Source organism: Mobula birostris, chromosome 5, assembly GCF_030028105.1.
Source record: "Mobula birostris isolate sMobBir1 chromosome 5, sMobBir1.hap1, whole genome shotgun sequence".
Classification (NCBI taxonomy): Eukaryota; Metazoa; Chordata; class Chondrichthyes; order Myliobatiformes; family Myliobatidae; genus Mobula; species Mobula birostris.
In genome coordinates, this window is record NC_092374.1 from 33,554,167 (window position 1) to 33,579,396 (window position 25,230).

Sequence of the window (25,230 nt, forward strand, 5' to 3'; positions counted from 1 at the left end):
CCTTTAAATGGAGTCACAGGTAGTTAGGGCAGTGAAGTAGGATTTTGGTATACTAGCTTTCATCAGTCAGTGCAATGTATTCAGAAGTTAGAAATTGTATAAGACTTTGGAGTTATGTTCAGTTCTGAGCACATAGGATGTGACTAAACTGGAAAATAGTGTAAAAAGATCTACAGGGATGTTAGAACCCAAGGGCTAAGTTATAGAGGGAGGTTAGAAAAGCTACGCCTTTTCTCCTTGGGTTGTAGGATGTAGGAAATTGAGGGGTGATCTCATAGTGGTACGGTAGATTCCGGTTAATTTGGAGACATCATGACCAGTACATTTTGGCCCAATTAAGTGGCTGTTCAATTAGCCAAAGTTTTGTAGAAACAGTTAAAAAGGTATATAAAAAATAAACTACAAATTATCTGAGTACAAATTAAGTATTTAAATGATAAGAGCAAATTAGAACACAACTAATACTATCACAGTACTATAAAACTATATTAGTTCCTAATAATTATCAACTGAGGACTCATCCAGTGTACCTAGCCGTGTTCTTTTGATTGGCAGTAGATCACCTAGTGCAGATAATGGACTGCCTTCATGCAATAATTTTGACTACTGCATCCTCCAAATCATTATTTTCATTGTAATATTCAAGATGATCGTAGAGACCTTCAAATTCTTTGTAGTTTCTAACTTGAAGTAGAAACATCATTTTTACTTGCGGTCATTTCCAGCATCCCCAAGCCTGAATGCTTGAAACTGTAGTGAGCAAATCAGTTCTGAATTGTCTTACTGCTTATTTCTCATCAACTTTATCAGTGACAAAAATCGCTGTATTTTTTAAAATAGGCTGTTTGGCACAGACCAGATAGGCAGAAAGGCACTGTGTGTTCCTATGACTATGACAAAGACACGCAACTGATGCTATTTAAAAACTGTTCACTCTAAGCACGGTGTAGTGTCTGACTACCACACAAGTGCATTTGACTGACACTAGGTAGAAACAGGCAACAGTCTCCTGTCCCAATTAAGCAGCATAGTGTCCTAAGTAATCTTAGTTGCCTCAAATAAGCGACAGCCCTGATTAACTGATGGCTATATTAACCAGAATCCACTGTATATAAAATCATAAGGAGCATAGATAAGGCAAATTGTCTTTTTCTCCCAGGGTTGGAAAAATGAAAACTGGACATAGTTTTAAGCTAAGTTTAATAAGAACATGAGGGGTATTTTTTTAAATATACAGTGGGTGATAGATCTATGGCATTAGTTGCCAGAGGATTAAGCAGGCAATATAAAGTATATTTAAGAAGTATGTGGACATATATATGGATGACAAGAGCTTAGAGGCATATGGGCCAGGTGCCGGGAAATTGGATTCACTTGAATGTACATTTTAGCTGGCATGGAGACGTATGGGCCAAAGGGCCAATTTACAACTCTATGACATATAATGTCCCGCTATAGGTTATTTCTTTCCTTCTCACCACCACTCCCAAATACAGCCGGTTCAGTACCAGCCAATGTTTTTGTTATTTGTCTTCCAAATGTCAGAATTTTAACCATGTACCATTGTTAGGGAAATTGGCTCAATGCCATTTCACAGCACCTGAGCTTTTAACACGGAAGGAAATCAGTACAAAGCAAGCCTATGACTAAGACTCAAGTTAAAGTCTGTTTTTGTTTTGTATTTTCAAGTCAGATGATACATTTTACCTAATGATTACAAAGTCAAATCTGCCCACTTTATAACAAAATAGGCTAAAACTTCATGCTTCTCTCCAAAATATTTCAGGGGCAGTAGTTCACTTCAGTCATATGACATTTATCTCCAGGAAGACACTGGGCACAACCATTCACTGCCACCAGATTCATTTCATCAGCAAACTTGTTTATATTGTACTTGTCACCTTATCCAATTCATTAACTATAGATAGGGAACAGCATCACTTCCTATGGCACCCACTACGTACAGCCCATCAACACAAAAATGAGCAGTATATTCTGAATGTTTTCCATTGTTAACATTTCTAGATCATAATTCTCAATCAAAACTTTTATTTACTCTCCATTCCTTAATTTTATTTGCTCATCTGTAGCAGTTTACCAAGGTTTTCTGATGGTTCAGATACACAATCACTGCCTCCCAACTTATTCTTCTAATTACAACCGCAAAAAAATTATTATTTGTCAAACATCCACATAATCTCTAGCTGGTCAGAATATCTGCTTTCCAAGTACCATGTTACCCTTTCCTAAATAATAAATTCTGGCTTTCAGTCCCATTAAATTCTTTGTAGTCTTTTAAAAAAAAACTAATGCTGATTTCTCTCAGCTCTTTATTATCGCAAGCAATTCCAGGCAGTTTTTTGCACTTTCTTCTATGAAGAAAGGCAGAAAATGTTTGTTTAATTTTGCTGTCATTTCCTGTAATTTCTGCCATGTCATTTTAGGATTCATTATTTGCTAATAATCTTCTCCTTTTGGCGTATCTATAAAACACCTTATAGTTTATTTCAATGTTCAAATAATCTATTATAGCTACCCTTTCTTCTTTGATGTCTTGGTCCTCCTTTGCTCATTCTAAAATTTTCTCAACTCCCAGACCTGCTGCTCTTTTAGGCAATGTTTAAGCCCTTTCTCAAGACCTATAGTTCTTTTTGACTTACCTTGTTAAGCACAGTTGGATCAATTTATATTGTGAGCTTTATATTGCCTTAAATTTATCTTAAAGCAAGCAATTCTGTTATACCATTTAATATAATTCCTCAACTGACCACAGCTAATGCAATAGTCTGCTCAGTTTAACTTTAAGACTCAAAGTAAATACACTACAATGTGAAAAAAGAAACTCAAAAATCAATAAATGTAAATTAGTAAAACTTTGACATCAATAATTATTCTTTGAATGGAATCCAATACTATAAAAGATCAGTGTTTTGGGTAATGATTCACACCATACTAAATAAAATACCTCAGGATGTCAAAAGATGGTAATCAGAATCTTAACTTTTATCATACTTCGAGATTATGAAAGCCTCAAGGAAACGGCAACCCCATCTAAAATTATCAATTATTGGCTGTATGGATCTTGAGGCCGTAAGCAATTTTTTGCATAGAACATGTCACATATACAATATTCCATTCAGTACAAAGTCAAAAAGATTAGACACAATTTCAATCACTCTAAAGGACTACCTTTGCTTGAAATGGACAACAAACAGCTCACAAGGCTCCTACTGAAAATTCAAGTTCTTGCAAAGAAAACAAGTCAATAGTACACAATGCAGAACACAATGAGCTTTTATAGATGCATCTTTGCTGTGGCAAAGATACCTTACTTTTTGACAACTTTTCAACTCAGAAACAGTTCAGAAATTTAATTTACTAACATCTGTATTCACAAATCATTTACTCAAATGATTTTTTTTTCTAAAATTACATTTCTAGATAAAGTGGTGTTTGTCAGTTCCCTAACTACTGGAGTAACATGAGAAGAGAGAAAAAAATTATGAAAGGGATAGATAAGATAGAGGCAGAAAAGTTGTTTCCACTGATAGGTGAGACTAGAACTAGGGGACATAGCCTCAAGATTCAGGGAATAGATTTAGAATGGACGTGAGGAAGAATTGCTTTTCCCAGAGGGGGTGAATCTGTGAAATTCTCAGCCCAATGAAGCAGTGGAGGCTACCTCAGTGAACATATTTAAGACAATGTTGGATAGGTTTTTGCACAGTAGGGGAGTTAAGGGTTATGGGGAAAAGGCAGGTAGGTGGAGATGAGTCCATGGCCAGATCAGCCATGATCTTATTGAATGGCGGAGCAGGCTCGATGGGCCGGATGGCCTACTCCTGCTCCTATTTATGTCCTTAGGTTGACCATACAAATGGAGATCAATCGCTACTGCTTTACTTAAAAACCAGCATTGTGAATGAGGAAACATTATCTATTAGGGCCCAAATGAATTAATTTTCTCTACAACTAAATGAAGATCACTCTTTACAAGAAAAACAAACATGGCTGGCCAATATGCCTCAGCAAATATTATAAAGAGGTAGCCTAACATAATACTAAAAGCAAGACCATTTTATTTTATTTATTTAGAGATACAGCATGGAATAGGCCCTTCCAGCCATGCCACCCAGGAACCCCAATATAACCCTAATCCAATCACGGGACAATTTACAATGATCAATTAACTAACCCAGTATGCCTTTGGACTGTGATGAAACCAGAGCACCCGGAGAAAACCCACACCTTCCACGGGGAAGACATACAGAAACACCTTACAGAGGCCACTGGGATTGAACTCTGAACTCCAGCTCCCCAAACTGTAATAGTGTTGGACTATCCGCTACACTATCGTAGCTACGTACTCTCAGAATGCATGAACTAATCATGGTTATCCCAAGTTTCCTAGATCCTGTTCCTAGTAGATTGAAATCTGGCAAATACAACTGCAATGCCCTGGTTAAGATTTACATTGCTGTGCTGTAGGCATTTCATTTTAGCAGTTCTATACGAGCAGTCTGTTCTGCCTTCAGCTTGTTTGTGTTTGAACCAAGATAAGAGGCTTGTTATTCAAATTAGAAATGTGCTTTCAACCAATTGGGATAGTGAAATTGGGAGAAGGTTCAGGAGAATGCTAGGTCTTTGTCTTTGTTGGCAGGAGCTGGAAGAAGATGGCTGAGCATACCATCCCTGTTGCACAAGGTACTTTGTGCAGTTGAATAGCTTCAAGAAGGAAGAACCAATACTCCTGTAGGAGACCCACTTGTTTGAGATGGATTTCGAGCGACGTTCAGAAGGTGGTATGTGCTTTCACCCAAACCAAGGACCCAGCGTGAGTGACAGACAAGCTCAAGATGAGCTCCAACATAAGTGCACATTTCACTGTTCTAAGAGTAATGGGCTCTTCTCATTTTTCCCCCTTTCTTTCACTTAATAACTGTTTGCTTAAATTAGCATTCTTATATACTTCTTTATAAATTGTATGCAATATACGATCTGTTATTTCTTGCTGGAGGGGGGCAGTAAATCATACAGCAATCACACAAACTGGCGTTTGGGTGGGTGAGACATCCCAACCTCATGGATTTGGTGAGACCAAAGCCGTATACATTCTAGACATACGAAGCTGGAGAAAGGTGGGTTTATCACTGTGGGATCCACTGGTTGTTAGGGAAGGGCTAACAAGCTAGGTTTCCTGGTACATCCGAGAAGGGGGGTCCACAACCATTTAGAAAAGAGAGAGAGAGAATAGAGATGACCTAATGTCAGACACAGGTAAAATGCTGGAATCTATTATTAATGAAGTGATAATAGGCCACAGCAAATAAAGAATCAAATGATTTTTGGAAAGGAAATTTTGTTTTACAAATTCATTAAGTTTTTGAGAATATAATATGTAGGATGATAAAGGTGAACAAGTGAAAGTAGTATAGTTGGATTTTCAGAAGGTATTCAGTAAAGTTGTTGCATAAGAAAGGGGCTAATTAGATGGGAATAAAATATTAGTATATATCACGGACTATTTAATAGGCAAAATAGAGTGGGAATAAGTGACTACTTTCAAGTAGTCAGAATGTTATTAATCGGATATTGCAAAGATCAGTATTTGGGTCCCTCCTACTCACAAATTATATTAATGACTGGGGTAAAAGAGTAGAGTTTTGTGGACAGTATAAAACTAGCTAAGAAATAAGCTGCGAGGAGGACATAGGTCTAGATTTCAGACATCCCACCCTGCAAAAACTCATTTCAGGGCGGTATCACCACCATTTCAGGGAGGTAGCACCCCCCCGCCCCCTGCAACCCCATATACCTCCAAGGGTGTATATAATACTTCGTTTATTGATTTTGTCTCTGTAAACCAAGTTGGGTATATGCAGAAAATGTGACATTAAAATATGTACTTATATTATAGTATCATGTTTACTCTATTACAACTTCAAGCAAGTCTACAAGGAGTTTGGCCTCACCACGTAGGGCATCAATAGCGTAGCTCCTTAGCAGCTAGCCGGCTAGTTTAAATAACGTTAGCTATGCTAATGAATGAATGACACCCGTTAAACTCACCTCAACATGTCTTTTACATTTTAACCCACCATGGGCAAAAGAAAAGTCATTGTTGCAAACAGTGCAGCAAGTAACACTGTCATTATTTTTGAGGTCGACTGTAAAGCCCGCTCAGAGAGAAAACTGATAGGTCTACTTAGCAGGGGTCCCCAACATTTTTTGCACCGCAGACCGGTTTCATATTGGCAACATTCTTGCGGACCGGTCGGGGGGGGGGGGGGGGGGTGTTAATCATGACCAGACTGTAGGTGATAAGTCAATTATAAAACAATAGCATAACATTTTATGTAACGTTTGGATATTAAACACAGAGCATATTTTCCCTGTATGAACATATAAAATCATTGCAACACACCAATATCGCTGAATCAGTGGGAGCCCTGGGCTTGTTTTCCTTCAACAAGTCGGTCCCATCGAGGGGTGATGGGAGACAGCCATACTCGAAGGGGGTTCCTTATGTCCAGTCTATTCCGCAATTTTGTTTTTGTTGCATTCATTGCCAAAAACTCCACTTCGCAGCGTTATGATGTTGGAAATGGAAGCAACGTTCTCAGTGCTTTTGTGGCTATCTCAGGACATTCAACCTTGACTTTGATCCAGAATGCCAGCAGAGATGTTATGTCAAACATACCTTTCAGCCCATCGTCATTTGCAAGCTTCAGGAGTTGATCTTTCTGCGCTGACATGCATGACGCGTGCCTTCAAGCTCAACAGTGGGTGAGACAGGGTATGAGGAAAGGTGCAGCTGACTCATATCGCCAAATCATATCGTTTGCTCGCTGCCCGGTGGTTGGGGACCATTCTTAGCACAAAGAGAGACCAATCAGGATGCTCGCTCTCCCTCTCCTTCTCAATAAAATCTATTTCTGGGATATTGTATATAATTTCCGGGCGTCAGGGAGCCACTATCGATATGCGGGAGACTCCTGGAACTTCAGGGAGAGGGAGGATGTCTGAGATTTTATTCTGCTGGCTTGTTTTGTGAAGAAGTCTGGGAGGCAAGGAAGACGTGGGTGTGGTGTAGCTATTGTGAAAAAAAGAAACCTGTACTACTGGATTAACTGCAACACTCAGTAATGGAGTTTCAATTCTCACAGACCCTGACCGGCAACTGGAGGCCTACAGAGCACAAAGCCTACACTAGAAGGCTAAAACTGACAGTAGGGTTTTGATAGGAATAAAGGTTAGTTTTGGGGAGTGAGGATAAGATGTTAAGCCTTTTGGGAGTATAGATTGTGACTTATTGCCTTAAGAGGAGAAAAGGTCCTCTTGCCCAATAGGAAATGTTGTAATAAAACACACCGTATTTACCCTGTCTCCTTTCAATGGCTATTTGTTTTCTGAAGGTTGATTTGTACTTGTGCATACGGGCTACGCCGTAGGCCTGATTCATACTTTTGCCTAGCCCTACGCCGTAGCGAGCACGCGTAATTGTGTCTGCATCACTCTGCAATTCACCGCCAAAACGCCAGTTGGTGGTGGGGTTTCTATGCTACTGTGTTGAGTTTCTTTGTGAGAGACATGGACAGAGAAATACATTTCAAATATTTTCAGATGTCGGCAGGTAGATTTGACGATTTGGTTCATCGCCTTCAACCATTTATTTCGCATCAGTGTACAGACATGGCAGAGGAAAAGCAACTGGAAATGCGATGCTACCAAGCGCACCAATCACAGTTGCTGCAGTCTGCGTCACCACGACGCACAAGTTACATTTTTGGGGAGGTGCACGTCACCATACGGCACAGGGTACACCATACCTACGGCGTACATTTGACGCACAAGTATAAATCAGCCTTGAGGCTTCGGAAACCTGGTCATTTGATTGAAGCTTTGTCTCCATGCTGCAAATTACATCCTTCAACTTTTTTAACAAGCATGTTATGGGTCAAGCACCTGATCAAAAGCCTTCTAGAATTCATGACTGCACTAGGCTCATCACCTTCACATCCTCATCAAAAAAATCCCACCTAAGCTGCATCTGTTTGCCGTAATTAATCCGTTTCCTTCTAAATACCGTAACTGTGGAAACTATCATAGAAAACATTTCCCTTACTAAGGTTAACATTATCTTCACTCTTTTTTTGAAGAAGGGGATAATTACTGCTCTCTGGTTCTCCAAAACCACCATCTTACCCAAAGTGTATTTATAGATTATGGTCAGTACCTCTGCCATTTCCTCCTAAATTTCCATCAAAATCGTAGGATACATGTCATTCATTCCTAGTGGCTTTGAGTTAACTTCTCTAATACTTCTATGCTATTAATTTTTAAAACATATCAAGTGTGTCAACATATTCTTTGGAAGCATCCTCTTTCCTCCTGAAGACAGCTGTAAAATATCTAGCACCTTAACAGTCCTTTCAGCATTTATTTGCAAGCTCCCTATTTTAATCACAGGTGGGCCATACCCAACACTTTCTGGAGATTTTAAAAACAAAAAATGCCCATAGAACATTTTTGTCATTAGGTCGCATCTGGAATTTCCAGTTGACAGATGATTTCCCTTCACGCCGCTCTAACATATCAGGAAATCAATGTTTGTGGCAGGTTACATCAGTGGTTTGCCTTTGCCTTCTGCCGGGTGAGCTTAAAGAGATCACCACCTCTTCTAGTGGATGATCAGGACGTCTAAGTGCCTTGTCGTGCTCTTAGCGCTCTGCAACGCCTGCTGGCCTTCCTTCTTGACGATTGGGCCATTAATCGGTCTCTTCCGCTCAATCCGCCCATGACTGGACTTCACGCGCCGGGACAGGCAAATCCCCTACCTCACCGAGGGTCGAAGACCCGTCAGCTACCTCACCTGGTTTGGCCCATCTGCCAAGACAGTTTACCGGGGTGTGGCCACTGCGCGTGTTACAGCTACTTGGAGCCACAGGTGAGAGCTGAGCACAGGTGGGGACCAAAGGTGGACGAGCTATATTGAAAAAGGGCATGGCAGGCCCCCCCACCAGAGGTGCTACCCCTCCCTAGACACCCCATATGCAGGATTTGTATATATTGGCTGCCATGTTTCCACTTCCTCTCTCACTCTTTTGGAATCATCTCGTTTCTCACACATGACTCACACGTTGAGGGGATTAAGTGTTACATTTCTAGAAATAGTCCATATCATAACTTTATGTAACATCAAGCCATGTCTACTTCAAGAATCACATGGAAAAAGTGTAATGATTTATCATTTTAAAATTAAATTCCAAGAGAGAATTTTATTCCACATCTCAAAATTTAGGGTTGTGATCTGAGAAATTCGTACGGGTAAACTCCATAAATGGAAAGGGCCCAACTTTGGGGGGGGGGGTGGTTAAGAGGGTCATTATATAAATTTAGAACTAGCACCAATTTTTGCTTTACAAATGTCAGTATCTCTTCAGTCACCCAGGGGGCTCTTGGCTTGGTAGTCCTTCCTTTATTATTGTTAAAGTGCCTCAGTACCCCTAAACCAACTCCTGCTTAAAAGGCAGACTACTGTTCCTCAAAGTTTAGACTCTGAACTTTTCATTCCAATTCATTGTAGTCAGATTCACTCTTATCCTATTAAAAAAAATAATCAGCCTTTCTCCAATTACTTTTGTTTTGGATAGCTTCTCTTTTTCTATAACTAACCAAAATCAATTTAGATGTGGCTATAGGCACAGTATTGCTTCTTCATTTGACTTTTAATAGACCGCACTTCACTGTCAAACTCCATCTGAACCAAGAGTAAAATATTTTCTTAACTGTTTATTCAAAAGCCAACTGTACATACAAATTTCCATACATCATGCCCCATAAGATGAACTAGCTTTTCATGTATTTCCACCTTTCTGCCAACAAAACAGGAAAAAAGTACCTGATACCCAGGAACCAACAAAATATGCAACTAACTTAAAAAGTTAGCACAAATGCAAAAGAGTTTCAAGTAAAACCAAAAACTGTGTTTTTAGATTATGAGGACACACAGTCCTCTTTTATTGTCATTTAGTAATGCATGCATTAAGAAATGATACAATATTCCTCCGGTGTGATATCATAGAAATATAGGACAGACCAAGACTGAAAAACTGACAAAAAACACACAATTATAACATACAGTTACAACAGTGCAAGCAATACCATAGCTTGATGAAGAACAGGCCATGAGCATGATAAGCAAGTTCAAAGTCTCTCAGAAGTCCCATATCTCACGCAGACGGGAGAAGGAAGAAAACTCTTCCTGCCATACCCGACCACAGTCCGACTCTGAGTTGTCCGAAAACTTCGAGCTCCGACCAGCTCTCCGACACCAAGCACCGAGCACCATCTCTGCCGAGCGCTTCGACCCCAGCCCCGGCTGCCAGCAGCAGGCAAAGCCAAGGATTTTGGAGCCTTCCCTCCGGAGATTCTTGATCGCGCGGCAGCGAAACAGGCATTTCAGAAGTTACTCCAGATGTTCCTCCGCGCTTCTCATGGCTGTCTCCATCAAATCAGAATTGTGCACGGTACCCTATTTAACAAATACGATATCATTCCACTGGAGAGGCTACGCGCGCTGCATCGCGCCGCCATCTTCTCCTCCCGTCAAATTTACAATTTAACAGATAACCGACTCTCACAGTAGGTCTCTAATTCCTCCAGAGCATTTCCTTTCCTCTCAAATAATATCCCAGTAATGCAATGAAAATTTGTAAACTGTGGAATACCTGAAGAATTGTTGCAGGAGTACGAGCCATTTTATCCAGTTCTATTCAAAACTCTTTGCAGAGTAGCTACTTTTCCTCACAGTCCTGTAAGTAATTTTCCTTGCCTTTTAAAGTTGCAAATAACTTTGTAACACCCTTCCAGACCACAAGTGCCAAATGATAATCACTCTCTGGATAAACAAGTTTCCCCACAATCTCCCACATTTATTGCCCACCACTTAAAATTTGTGACTTCTGGTCATAAGCTAGCTATCTGTTAATGGAGACCAAATTTTAATTTGTCTTTTTATTACCCCAATCTAATTACAAAAAGGCATTAATAGTCAATAGTCATACTTTATTGATCCCAAGGGAAATCAGTTTTCGTTACAGTTGCACCAAGAATAGTGTATAAATAAAGCAATATAAAACCATAAATAATTAAATAGTAATATGTAAATACAAGGAATAAGTCCAGGACCAGCCTATTGGCTCAGGGTGTCTGACCAAGGGAGGAGTTGTGAAGTTTGATGGCCACAGGCAGGAATGACTTCCTATAATGCTCCGTGTTGCTCAGTGTCGCTCTATTAACATAATAGAATTAATGTAAATGAGTACCTGCTGGTCTGCATCGACATAGTGAGCCAAAGAACTCATTTTTATGCTGTATGATTTCTAGACATACAAAAGTCAGAATTTATACTTTTCAGACCGTTTGTGACATGTTGATAATATGGTACTGTAAACATAAGTGGAATAATATTTTTGTACCACTCTTTCTTATAATTATTTCAAAGAAATTATTGTGGTCGCACTGATACGCAACGAGTGAAAGTAACACACTGAGTTGAGCATGGTCTGGTTGAACTGTGTACTGTTTCAATACCCGCGCGCTTAAGTGCCTGCTCCTAGCATCCCCTGCCCATTGCGGGGCGGAAGTGACATCGGCTTCCAGGCCGAGGTCTGCCCCGCACTCAGAGCCCTCTCAGTTGCCGCTGGCTGCAGACTCGCCCGCAACTGCTGGAGCCGGTTCGCTTGCCGCGTGGGTGAGCCACCACATGACCCCCCCCCCCACCCCCGATCCAGCACTAGGAGGTGCAGAGTCCACAGCCTGCACACTGTCAGTTCTTTTAGGTGGCCGGCCTCATCGTCGTGGGGGTGGCACCGCAACCGGGCGTTCAAGGTCTAGATGCGCCGGTTTGAGACGATCAATGGTAAAAGTCTCTTCATGACCGCCGATGTCGTGAACACAGGTCGTCCCATTATGGCGCACCACCTTATAGGGTCCTTCGTACGGTCGCTGCAGGGGTGGTCTGTGCACGCCTCGGTAAACGAAAACATACTTGCTCTGTTGTAGGTCCTTGGGCACAAAAAGAGGGTGTTGTTCCGTGATGGGACGTCGGGACTGGGGCAAGTGTTCCAAGCCGCTCCCTGAGTTTAGTTAGGACCGCCGTAGGTGTGTCCTCCTGGCCACGGGGTGCTGGCACAAACTCACTGGGAACTGTGAGCAGGGCACCGTAAACAAGTTCTGCCGATGATACGGCCAGGTCCTGCTTGGGTGCCGTGCGGATGCCAAGCAGCACCCAAGGGAGTTCATCGACCCAGTCTGGCCCTCGGAGGTGTGCCATCAGGGCTGACTTCAAGTGCCTGTGGAAACGTTCCACCAGGCCATCAGACTGCGGGTGGTAAGCAGTCGTCTGGTGGAGCTGGGTTCCGAGGAGTTGTGCCAGCGCAGACCACTAAGCCAATGTGAACTGCACACACCTGTCTGAAGTGACGTGGGCTGGGAGTCTGAACCGTGCCACCCAGGCGGTAATCAGGGCTCTGGCGCACGTCTCCGTGGCCATGTCAGCGAGAGGGACAGCTTCCGGCCGCCTCGTGAACCTGTCCACCATGGTGAACAGGTATCTTGCTCCTCTCGAAACCGGTAGTGGGCTGACGATGTCCATGTGGACATGTTCGAACCTCCTATGTGTCAGCTGGAAGGGTTGCAGTGGGGCCCTCACGTACCTCTGGATTTTCAAGGTTTGACAGGGCGTGCATGTCCTGGCCCAGTGCCCGACCTGCTTGCGTAGGCCATGCCACACAAACCTGTCTGCGATCAGCCGGATGGAAGGGTGGGCTAAACCGTGCAACGTATCAAAAACGCGGCGCCTCCAAGCAGTTGGGACAATGGGCCAAGGTTGCCCGGTGGACACATCGCAAAGGAGCTCATTACCTTCGGGCCCAATGGGTATGTCTTCGAGGCTGAGTCCTGAGACTGTGGTTCAGTACGCCGGCATCTCGCTGTACAGTCATTGTGCCTTAGCTAACGTCGCATAATCCACCCCCGGAGACAGAGGTGCGTGACAACATGTTGGCTACCACGTTGTTCTTCCCAGAGATGAGAGATGTATGACAGGTAGTGTTGCTGGCGGCCCGACCACGGGTCCAACACTTTGGCAAACGCGAAAGTGAGGGGCTTGTGGTCTGTGAAGACCATGAACTCCCTCCCTTCCAGGAAATACCTGAAGTGCTGGATGGCAAGGTACAGGGCCAGCAGCTCCCTATCAAGAGCACTGTACTTAAGTTCCGGGGGTCGTAGGTGCCGGCTGAAGAAAGCGAGCGGCTTCCACTGGCCTTCGATGAGCTGCTCGAGCACGCCGCCAACTGCTGCGTCGGAGGCATCCACAGTGAGGGCAGTGGGGACATCAATCCGGGGGTGGAACAGGAGCGTGGCGTTTGCTAGTATGTTCTTGGCTTGTTCAAAAGCCATCGTCGCCTCCCCTGTCCAGGTGATCTCTTTGACTTTGCCAGACATCAAGCCGAAAAGGGGCCGCATGATCCGGGCCGCTGAGGGCAGGAAACGGTGATAAAAGTTAACCATCCCAACAAATTTCTGCAGGCCTTTAACAGTGCTGGGCCTGGCGAATTGGCCGATGGCCTCAACTTTTGCCGGCAGAGGAACAGCTCCATGGCGGTCAATCCGGTGTCCTAAGAAGTCGCTGGTGGATAGGCTGAACTGGCACTTGGCGGGGTTGATATCCAGGCCGTAGTCACTTAGGCGGCGGCAGAGCAGGTGTAAGTGTGCTAGATATTCCTGGCGGGAGCAGCTGGCGATAAGTCTGTCATCCAGGTAGATGAACAGAAAGTCCAGATCTCGCCCTATTGCCTCCATCAGGCACTGAAACGTCTGTGCTGTATTTTTGAGCCCGGACAGCATCCTGAGGAACTCAAATGGGCCAAAAGGGGTAATGAGGGCGGGTGGACTAGGATCTGATGATACCCTCAGACCAGGTCAATCTTCAAAAAGATGCGTGCCCTGTGCAGGTTGGCCTTAAAGTCGTGGATGTGTGGTAACCGGATAGCGATTGGACGTGGTGGCATCGTTTAGCCTCCTATAGTTGCCGCACGGTCTCCACCCTCCCGTGGACTTGGGCACCATATGGAGTGAGGAGGCCCACAGGCTGTCAGAATGCCACACAATCCCCATCTCCTCCATCTTCTTGAATTCCTCTTTCGCGAGGTGGAGCTTGTCGGGTGGTAGACTGCAGGCCCGGGCATGAAGGGGAGGTCCCTGTGTGGGGATGTGGTGCACCACGCCGTGCTTGGGGTCTTTTGAGGAAAACTGCGGCGTGATGATAGATGGGAACTCCGATAACACTCTGGCAAACTTGTTGTCGGAATAAGTGATGGAGTCCAGTTGCGGGGCCGGTAACCTGGCCTCACCAAGGGAGAAAGTCTTCAACGTCTTCGCATCAACCAATCGTCTTCCCTTCAAATCCACGAGCAGGCAGTGCGCGCGGAGGAAGTCCGCACCCAGCAATGGCTGTGATACTGCGGCCAGCGTAAATGTCCATGTAAAGCAGCTGGAACCGAACTGCAAGGGGAGTTATTGTGCCATAGGTGCAGATGGTGCTGCTGTTCGCTGCAGTAAGTTCCAGTCCTGTTCTTCTAGTTTGGGTATCGTGGCTCGAGGGGGGTAGGACACTGATTTCCACCCCGTGTCCACCAGGAATCTATGCCCAGAGTGCTTGTCCCAAATGTAGAGGAAGCTATCACCAGTGACCAGCCGCCGTAGCCATCAGCGATGGCTGGTCCTGGCGTTTCCCTGGAACAAGTATGGCGGTCGGCAGCGGCAGGCTCGAGAACCCCACCTTTGATGATAAAAGCACCAAAACTCAGAAGTGGTGCTGTCCCTTGGTGTAGGTGTTACGTGCTCCACTGCTGGGGTGTGGGAGGGCTGGACTTCTGGCCGTGCCGCAGCACTAATCTTGCTGGTGGTTCCGCCATTTTGTTTGGCACGCCAAAGCATGTCCGCACGGGCAGCCACCCTGTGTGGGCCTCTGAAGTCTTCATCTGCTAGCAGGAGGCAGATGTCTTCTGGCATTTGCTCCAAGAAGATCTGTTCAAAAATCAGGCAAGGCTTATGGTCACCTGTCAGTGCTAGCATGTCGCTCATCAGGGCTGATGGCACGCAGTCACCCAGGCCGTCCATATGCAGTAACCACGCAGCCCATTCACGGTGGGAGAGGCCAAATGTGCGGATTAACAGGGCTTTGAGTGCCTCGTACCTGTCTGTTGCCGGGGGCTGATGCAGAAAGTCGATAACGCGGCCTGCTGTCTCCTGATCGAGGAGACCTGGTAATACCTGGTGGCGCCTGAGACAATTTGCCTGACCTGGAACTGGGCCTCTGCTTGCTCGAATCAGACCAGGGGTTGAGTGGTCCAGAAGGTTGGCAGTTTAAGGGAAACTGCATTCTGCAGAGCCGAGTCGTTCATGCTGGGTTCAAATGCCGTTGGACCGTCGGGGTCACCAATGTGGTCGCACTGATACGCAATGAGTGAAAGCAACACAATGAGTCAAGCAGGGTCTGGTTAACTAGTTTACTGTTTCAATACGCGTGCACTTAAGTGCCTGCTCCCAGCATCCCCCACTCTTTGCGGGGCGGAAGTGACGTCGGCTTTCGGGCCAAGGTCTGCCCCGCACTCAAAGAGCCCTCTCGGTTGCCGCTGGCTGCAGACTTGCCTGCGACTGCTGAAGTCGGTTCGCTTGCCGCGTGGGCGAGCCACATTATTTTATTTTTTTTTATCAATTAGAAACTAGAATAGAACCATTAAGCACACTTTTACTCCAATCTTACAGGTTATAGAGATACAATTATCAGATGATTAGTTGAGTCTACAAGAATCAAACTATAACAGTCAATCGTTGCTCTAATTAAAGAAAAATAAGTCAATTACTCGACATGGGCAAACAGAAAAATTATCAAATGCAAATAAGATATCAGTCCTAAAACAAATGCCACCTGAACCTTTAATGCAAAACAGAACAGACTAAAGCCGTAGGAAAACGTAATACACTGAAAAGATCACTCACTGTATTTTATAAATGATATGTAACACGCCGTAAGGTTTCACTGCTAATGTAATGGCCTCTCTATAATGTTTCACTGATAACGTAATGATTTCTCTGCAGCAGCAATGTTTGCGTTATGACTAGAGATAATGGGGGCATTGGAATGTGTGCCAGCCAATGAGAGGCACATTGTTTCTTTCCTGTGGGTCTGAGAGAAGGTATTCGTGGTCTTTTGTCGGCGAGAGATAAAGAGAGAAGACGCGAGTGGAGAGAGTCGGTACTGCTGGACAGAGCGAACTTCGAGCGAGGGTCCGAGGGAAGGTAATGCTCAGATGAAGTCGAGGGGAAGGAATGGATGGAATCGTGAGCTCCAACGTGCACATTAGACTGTTTCATTGAAATGAGCCCTTTTTCTTTTTATTTTCTTTACTAAACCTATAATAAGATGAAAATTTATAAAGTTCAATCGTTCAATTGCATATGGCCTACCATCTGATATTTTGCGGTTCGGATTTGTAACCAGGCAACACATCACGCAGCATCCACACAAACGAAATTTCTCATTTTGGCTGGACCAGAGGCTGTCTTCCCCTAGACAAACACATGCTGGCCGAATCTGACAGTTACAAATAGTAAATTGGGTTTGTTTTTCCTGCGGTAAAGGAAACTGAAATTATTCGAAAAAGTATATAAATTGATAAGGTATATAGATAAGGTAGAGCGCCAAAATTCTTTCACACAGGGGAAATCAAAAACAAGGCGGCATAGATTTAAGGTGAGGGGAAGGAATTTTAAGAGGGATTTCAGGGGGAAATTCTTTTGAGACAGAATGACTGATATCGAGATCATGTCCCCAGAGAAGGAGGTGGAATCAGATATTATCACTATGTCAATCAGATATTTAGACATGCACTTGAATAGGCAAGGTATAAAACAGAGCAGTGCAGTATATTTCAGTACACAATGTTGTACTGATCTTTTAATCTATTTTAAGATCTATCTAACTTAATCCACTATTGTTCTATCATCCATGTACCTAATACACTCTTGAACATTCCTATGTATTAGCCTCTACCACCATTCTTGGCAGCATGTTCCATTAACTTACCAATGTCTGTGTAATAAAGCCTATCTCTGACATCCCCCTTATAAAGTCCTCCAGTTACCTTAAAATGATGCCTTCAATATTAACCATTTCACCCTGGGAAGATGGTGCTGATTATCTACTCTATCCATGCCTTTTATCTTATACACCTATAAAGTCACATTTCATTCTCTTATATTCCAAAGGGAAAAGGCCTGTCTCCCTCAATCTATCCTCATTAATCATGCTTTCTAATCCAGGCAGCATCCTGGTCAAACTCCTCTGCACCCTCTCTAAAATTCCACACCGTTTCTATAACTAGGCAAGCAGAACTGAACGAAACACTCCACGGACAGTCTAACCTGAGTTTTATAGAGCTGCAACATTACCTCCCGGCTCTTGAACTCAATCCATCGACTAATAAAGATAAACACCATACATATTCTTAACCACCCTATAAAGTTGCATTGCACCTTTGAGGGATCCATGGACAAGGACCCCAACATCCTTCTGTTCATCCTCACTAAGAATTCTGGCACTCTGTGTTTAGGTTTCCCAACATATTTACTTTACATTAATTCAAGAAGGTAGTTTGCCGACACTTTTCTGGGGCTACTATGGATAGATAAGAATTTAAAGCAGAACGAAAATATTCTCAAACTTAGTTCAGTTTGTTCTCTGTACATCTCTGCTTAAAGTATATAATAGGTATTACAATGTCTTGCTAAAAGACAATTTTACCCTTTATGTTACAACCTTTTTAGGTTTGCTCATTCAACACATAGGATTTTGTTTTGTTTAGTGATACTAGTTAAATGTTCACTTTCATTTACGCCGTTTATATCTTTCACTCTTCATTTCATTCTTCACTGAAAGCATTCATTTGTGATCTTTATCCTATAACCTGTGATTGTAGATTTTACACTCATTTCTGTTTTTCTCTGATTACTCTCCTTATCGTTGTACTTCTGGGAGTTCACTGCATGCTCCCGAAGTACAATGCAACTTGGAAGAGAACATGATCATTCTTCTGCCCACTTCTAACTATCCAGACAAAGCTGAGTTACAATCTTGTCTCTTACCTTTATCTGTTGACGTCTCAGCATTGCCAGTTCTCTCATATCTCTGAAAGGCTGCAGAAGATATTGATAGAGTTCTGTGGTTGCTTCTGATAAAGCAGCATAAGCATCGTCTTCTTCTTGGTATAGTTCTAGCAGTTCCACCATGACATCTGTAACCTTGTGTTTCTCCAGCAGCTACATGCAAATCAGAATTTGGTTACAATTTGAATTTTGCAGTCCAATTCATTTCTCAAATATAACTTTTAGTTTGTTGTTTGCCTCTGCAAACTCCAGGGTTAATACAAAACCTTTAAAAATAAATCTTAAAAGAACAGATAGCTATTATGCCACAACACAGCATTTCATTATGAACTTGTATTTTGTACACCAATGTCAACTGCTTCATTTGTAGCTGACTTTGCTCAAGATGATGCAAACACATCAGGGTGTCAGCTTTGTCAAACAGTATGTTTAGGTAAAACAACAGACATTGATGAATCAAGATTTACTACAACATTTAATGGAAAGGAATTAAGGGTAACAAATATGAGATAAAATGTTTCAAATTAACAGCAGAGGGCAGAAGAATTTTGTCTCAAATAAAAGTCAAGTCTGGGTTTTGTTTCAGATTTAGAAATTGAGACTAAAATGTTATCAAGTTCAAAATTCAATTTGGACATTCAGTGAAAGAGCGCAGGGAGAGTAATTTTGATTAGAACCATGTATTCAAGTGTAGGATAACCAAGAACACAGACAAACAAAGGGCCATTTAAACTTCAAGAATATGTGCAAGCACAAAATATTTCGAACAAGCTATCATATCAATTTCTTTAATGACACTTAACTGGATCAGAGGCAAGCAGCAAATAATTCTTGAAGACACACATCAAATCAATTTGCTGAACTGGTTATTTAAGGTCCATTCTCTGTTAGCTTCTTGACTTCAAAAGGTAATTTCTTTAGCATATTCCCACCTCTGATCAACTGAGCAATTTGAATGATCATTACACCTTTTCGTAATCTCTATGAACCCCAATTTGAAATCAGCAAACATTTCCCTCAGTTGCTCACTTTAGACTATAAATGCACCGTATACAGTCGACAAAAGCTATTGTAGGCTCACTTGGAATAACAATCAGCATACACTTTCAGTTCAAGTAGTATTCTGTGGTTCTGTTTCAGATGTATTTTGATAGTTGTATCAAAAACCCTATACATTATACAGTACGTATAAAAAGTATGAATCACAGAAGATTTAATTTGGCTTTTTGACACTGATCAACAGAAAATACTCTTTCATGTCAAAGTGAAAACAAATTACTACAAATTGGTGTAAACTTTACACTATTAATCACAAAATAATTGATTGCATAATTACTCAAGTCAGTATTTAGTAGATGCAGCTTTGGCAGCAATTACAGCCTTATGTCTGTGTGGATTGGTCTCTATCAGCTTTGCACATCTGGATACTGCAAATTTTCCCCATTCTTCTTTACAACTGCTCAAGCTCTGTAAGGTTACATGGGGATCATGAGTGAATAGCCCTTTTTAAGTCCAGCCACAAATTCTCTATTGGATTGAGGTCTGGACTCTGACTTGGCCACTCCAGGACATTAACTTTGTTGTTTATAAGCCATTCCTATGTAGCTTTAGCTTTATGCTTGGAGTCATTGCCTTGCTGGAAAACAAATCTTCTTCCATGTCACAGTTCTCTTGCAGAATCCATCAGATTTTCCTCCAGGATTTCCCTGTATTGTGCTGCATTCATTTTACCCTTTACCTTCACACGCCTTCCTTCCAGGGCCTGCTGCAGTGAAGCATCCTCACAGAATGATGCAGCTACCACCATGCTTCACAGTAGGGAGCGTGTGTTTTTAATGATGTGCGGTGTTTGGCTTGTGCCAAACATTGCGTTTAGTCTGATGGTCAAAAAGTTCAATCTTCGTTTCATCAGACCACAGAATCTTCTTCCAGCTGACTTCAGTGTCTCCCACATGCCTTCTGGAAAACTCTAACCAAGATTTCATGTGAGTTCCCCCCCCAACCCCCCAGCAGTGGCTTTCTCTTTTGCCACTCTCGCATAAAGCTGTGACTAATGAAGCACCTGGGCAACAGTTGCTCTATGCACAGTCTCTCCCATCTCAGCCACTAAAGCTTGTAACTTCTCCAGAGTTGTCATAGGTATCTTGGTGTCCTCCCTCACTATTCCCCTTCTGGCAAAGTCACTCAGTTTTTGAGGACAGTCTACTCCAGCTGTACCACATTCTTTACATTTCTTGATGATTAACTTAATTGTACGGCAAGGGATATTTAGTGAGTTGGAACTTTTCTTGTATCCATCTCCTGACTGGCGCTTTTCACTAACCTTTTCACAGAGTTGCTTGGAGTATTCTTTTGTCTTCATGTTGTAGTTTTTGCCAGGATACTGAATCACCAGCAGGTGGACCACCTTTTTTTTCCTCTTCCAACTTTTAATGGCGATTGGCAGTCCAACTTAAAGATGCAGTACTGGCACCAACTGGACTAGAGTGTGGTGTAGAGTTGGAAAATTAAACCCCTACTAGTTCTTTATCAAATGAAAACTAAATTACTCCAAGAAGCCCTATAGATTGTAAATAATGAAAGACAATATTGTGAATTAAACTAAAGTCACTTCCATAACTTAAAAGTTTTTAAAATGAAACCATCAAGCCCCCAAAATAATAATGCAGCCTGCGTTTGCTTTCTTTCAACTTTATATGCTAAACACATTGTAAAAGAATGTATTCAACTATTTGATAATGATGACAAAACCTACATACCCCAGAGTGACACACACAAAATGCTGGTGGAATGCAGTAGGCTAGACAGCATCCATAGGAAGAAGCAGAGTCTTATGTCCTTCTTCCTATGGATGCTGTCTGGCCTGCTGCATTCCACCAGCATTTTGTGTATGTTGCTTGAATTTCCAGCATCTGCAGATTTCCTCGTGTTTACCCCAGAGTGATATTTCCAACAACATATAAGCAATAATTTAGTATATCCATTCTAAGTCAAAGCAATATAATTCCTTCTCTTCTTGTTTTACCCCACTCCCACTGAACGACTAGATGTCTGAGCAGTGCAATTCACCACATATGCTATAAAAATTACAAACTTTATTTTATCAATTAATGTATATTTATTAAGAGAACTATGATGCCGACATATAGACTCTGACTTAACATTCTGTTCTCTGACTGGTAATACTTTATCAACATTCGGTTTAACTTTTTGCAAGGCCTGTGCATACGAGACACCTAACTATACTTCAACTTGCTGTACTTCAGCTGCATTCTTAAGCACTTCACATCCTCTATTGCTGCAACATGCTCTCCTCTGCAAATAAAACAATTAAACTTTACGCCTTCACAAGTTTCATACTTATGTTCCCCACCACACTTACTACATCATAGTTTCACACAACATACAGCCGCAACATGCCCAAACCACAGACATTTATAAAATCTAACCGGAGTTGGATTGTACATTGTAACTAACACACCTCAAACTAACTTTATCAGGAAGCTTCATCTCATCAAAATATATTAATACAGATAAACGATCCATCCTTTGCCCATTTCTGACAGCTTGAAATCTCTTTATCTCCTTAACCTTGCCTCACAATAAATGAGATTTAACCTCTTCTATCGAAATCTCCACTGGAACACCCGTTATAACATCCCCAATACCTCTACTTTCATTAGGGAACACAGATACCATATTTTTGCCAAATAAAGTCTTCAAACCTAATGCCTTCTCACACCGTTTCTTATCCTCACAAATAATTAATACACTGCCTTCTCTTAAAGTACAAGCACAATCTATATTCCCTACAGCCAATTTTAACTCTGTAGTTAATTTAATGCGATTGGTAAAAGACTGTTCTGGATTAAATTTAAACAATACCTCAAAGTCTTCTTTCCTTTTTTCCCCAATACATCATGTCCTTCCTCTCCATCACTTGAAATCATTCCAATATTATGTTTCTTTTTCAGTTTTCCAGATCTAGATTCAACTTGATTCCAAGCACTTCCCACCAACCGGCACTCACCTGAACCCTCCATTTGCGGTTCCTTCTTCAGATCCTCCCCCTAACTGAACCTACACTATTTCCCAACATCCCCACACCATTCACAGCCAATGGCAGCAACTACCACACTTCAGCCAGCCACAGTTGTTGGATCTTCCAACTACATGTGTATTTTTACTACAATCAATTGAAACAGCTTGACTGCACACAGGTGATCTCAATTTAACTAATTTCATGACTTCTAAAACCAATTGGATGCACCAGTGATGATTTGGTGTGTTGGATTAAAGGGGGTGAATACTTAAGCAATCAATTATTTTGTGTTTACATTTAGTAATTAATTTAGATTACTTTGTGGAGATCTGCTTTCATTTTGACATAAAAGAGTATTTTTCTGTTGATCAGTGTTAAAAAAGTCAAATTAAATCACTGTTAATCAATGCTGTAAAAGAATATGATAACTTCAAAGGGGAGGGGTGAATACTTTTTATAGGCACTGTAATTTGAAAAAGTGCAATGCCATTATTTAGTCTAATAAAAATCTTAAATTGCAGCAGATACATCATATATCATCATTGGGCATGGCAATACGAACAAAATATGCAGGGAGGCAAACTAAAATCACATCATGAGGTGATTTCTCTCCAGGCAATGGAAGCCTCAGGTGCTACTGACACTGATTACCATGGTCTATAAGACTGAAACAAACACAAAATAAGGAACCAAGCCGGTGGCTACTAAAAAAAGAAAATGAATCTGAGTCAGGTTTAATATGATTAGCATACGTCATGAAATTTGTTATCTTTGTGGCAGTAGTACAATGCAATACATAATAATAAAGAAAAATAACGCGCGCGTGTGTGTCTGCGCGCAAAAATGGTAGTGAGGTAGTGTTCATGGTTTCAGTGTCCATTCAGAAATCGGCCCAAATGGGAATGGGCAGGGAATTTAAAATAGTTGGAAAAAGGAAAGGTACGTTGCATCCAGAGTTTCTACAGTTAGCGGACGATTTCCCTCCATGCCCCTCTGACATACGAGGCAAGTTACAGCAGTGGTTTGCCATAGCCTTCTGGCGGGTGAGTTTCCAAAAAGATCACCAGCTCATAACCCAGCACGGATGGAAAGCGTGCAGGGGAGCTGGCTGGATTCGAACTGCGGACCTTTCGTCCCAAAGTACGGCATTGATGTCACTACACCACCAGCCGGGTTTAAAATAGTTGACCACCAGGAAATCCTGCTCTGTACCTCCCTCTGAAATTGGATCCTGATTTCCTAACCCGAAGACCACAATCTGTACAGATTGGTGATAACATATCCTCCTCGCTGATGATCAATACTGACGCACCTCATGTGTGTGCTTAGCCCACTGCTCTACTCTCTACATACACATGACTGTGTGGCTGGGCATAGCTCAAATACCATTTATAAATTTGCTGACGATGCAACCATTGTTGACAGAATCTCAGGTGGTGACAAGAGGGCATACAGGAGTGAGATATGCCAACTAGTGGAGTGGTGCTGCAGCAACAACCTGGCACTCAACGTCAGTAAGATGAAAGAGCCGATTGTGGACTTCAGGAAGGGTAAAACAAAGGAACACATACCAATCCTCATAGAGGGATCAGAAGCGGAGAGAGGTGTCAAGATCTCTGAGGATCTAACCTGGTCCCAACATATCAATGTAGTTATAAAGAAGGTAAGACAGCAGCTATACTTTATTAGGAGTTTGAAGAGATTTGGCATGTCAACAAATACACTCAAAAAACTTCTATAGACATACCGTAGAGAGCATTCTGACAGGCTGCATCACTGTCTGGTATGGGGAGAGCTACTTCACAGGGCCAAAAGAAACTGCAGAGGGTTGTAAATCTAGTCAGCTCCATCTTGGGTACTAGCCTACAAAGTACCCACGGCATCTTTAGGGAGCGGTGTTTCAGAAAGGCAGCGTCCATTATTAAGGACCTTCAGCACCCAGGGCATGCCCTTTTCTCACTGTTACCATCAGATAGGAGGTACAGAAGCCTGAAGGCACACACTCAACGATTCAGGAACAGCTTCTTCCCCTCTGCCATCCGATTTCTAAATAGACATTGAATACTTGGACACTACCTCACTTTTTTAATATACAGGATTTCTGTTTTTTTGGCAAGTTTTAAAAATCTATTTAATACACGTACACAGGTTTCCCCTGCTTTCCAAATGTAGAGCGTTCCTACAAAACCCTTCGTAAGCCAAAATGGCGTAAAGCAAAGAAGCAATTACCATTAATTTATATGGGAAAAATTTTTGACAGTTCCCAGATTCAAAAAATAACCTACCAAATCATACCAATAACACATAAAACCTAAAATAACACTAACATATAGTAAAAGCAGGATGATATGATAAATATATAGCCTACATAAAGTAGAAATAATGTATGTACAGCGTAGTTTCACTTAACAGAATTGGGAAGTTTGAGTCAAAATCAGTTTGTCGAAAAAAATCATCACGTACACGCACATCACGCATGCACACGTATTCGCACGTCACGCATGCGCACACACCTGCCCGCGCAAGGCTTCATGGTCATGGTAGTCTTTCTCAGGGTAAACATAAGTTTAAAGCAAGCGTCTTTTTTCGTAAAAGCGAAAATCCTCTTTCGATTAACGAAAACAGGTACTAATGTAGGTCTTAATAAAAGCAAAATGTCGTAAAGAGAACATTCGGAAAGTGGGGGACAGCTGTATTGTAATTGATTTACTTATTTATTTTTTAAAATTTTAGTTATTACTTTTTCTCTTCTATATTATGTATTGCATCGAACTGCTGCTGCTAAGCTAACAAATTTCACATCACATGCTGGTGATAATAAACCTGATTGTTGTGGATGGAGTGAAGGTTCTTTGTCCACATCTTTTTAAATGTGGCTTAGACTGCTACTTCACGCAAACTCCTAACAACACTGCTTGATAAATGAAGTGTCAGTCCAAAGCCTTCTCTACTGC

At 42.2% G+C, this 25,230-nt stretch overlaps 1 protein-coding gene across 1 annotated transcript in view; it reads right to left on the reverse strand.

The window, feature by feature from the left end:
- The window catches only part of jmy (junction mediating and regulatory protein, p53 cofactor), a 119,371-nt gene that overhangs the window by 85,565 nt on the left and 8,576 nt on the right, over positions 1–25,230 (reverse strand). The window contains exon 2 of the mRNA XM_072257833.1: positions 18,214–18,387. Coding sequence (XP_072113934.1) covers positions 18,214–18,387 — 174 coding nt within the window. The remainder of the gene's footprint in view (positions 1–18,213; positions 18,388–25,230) is intronic.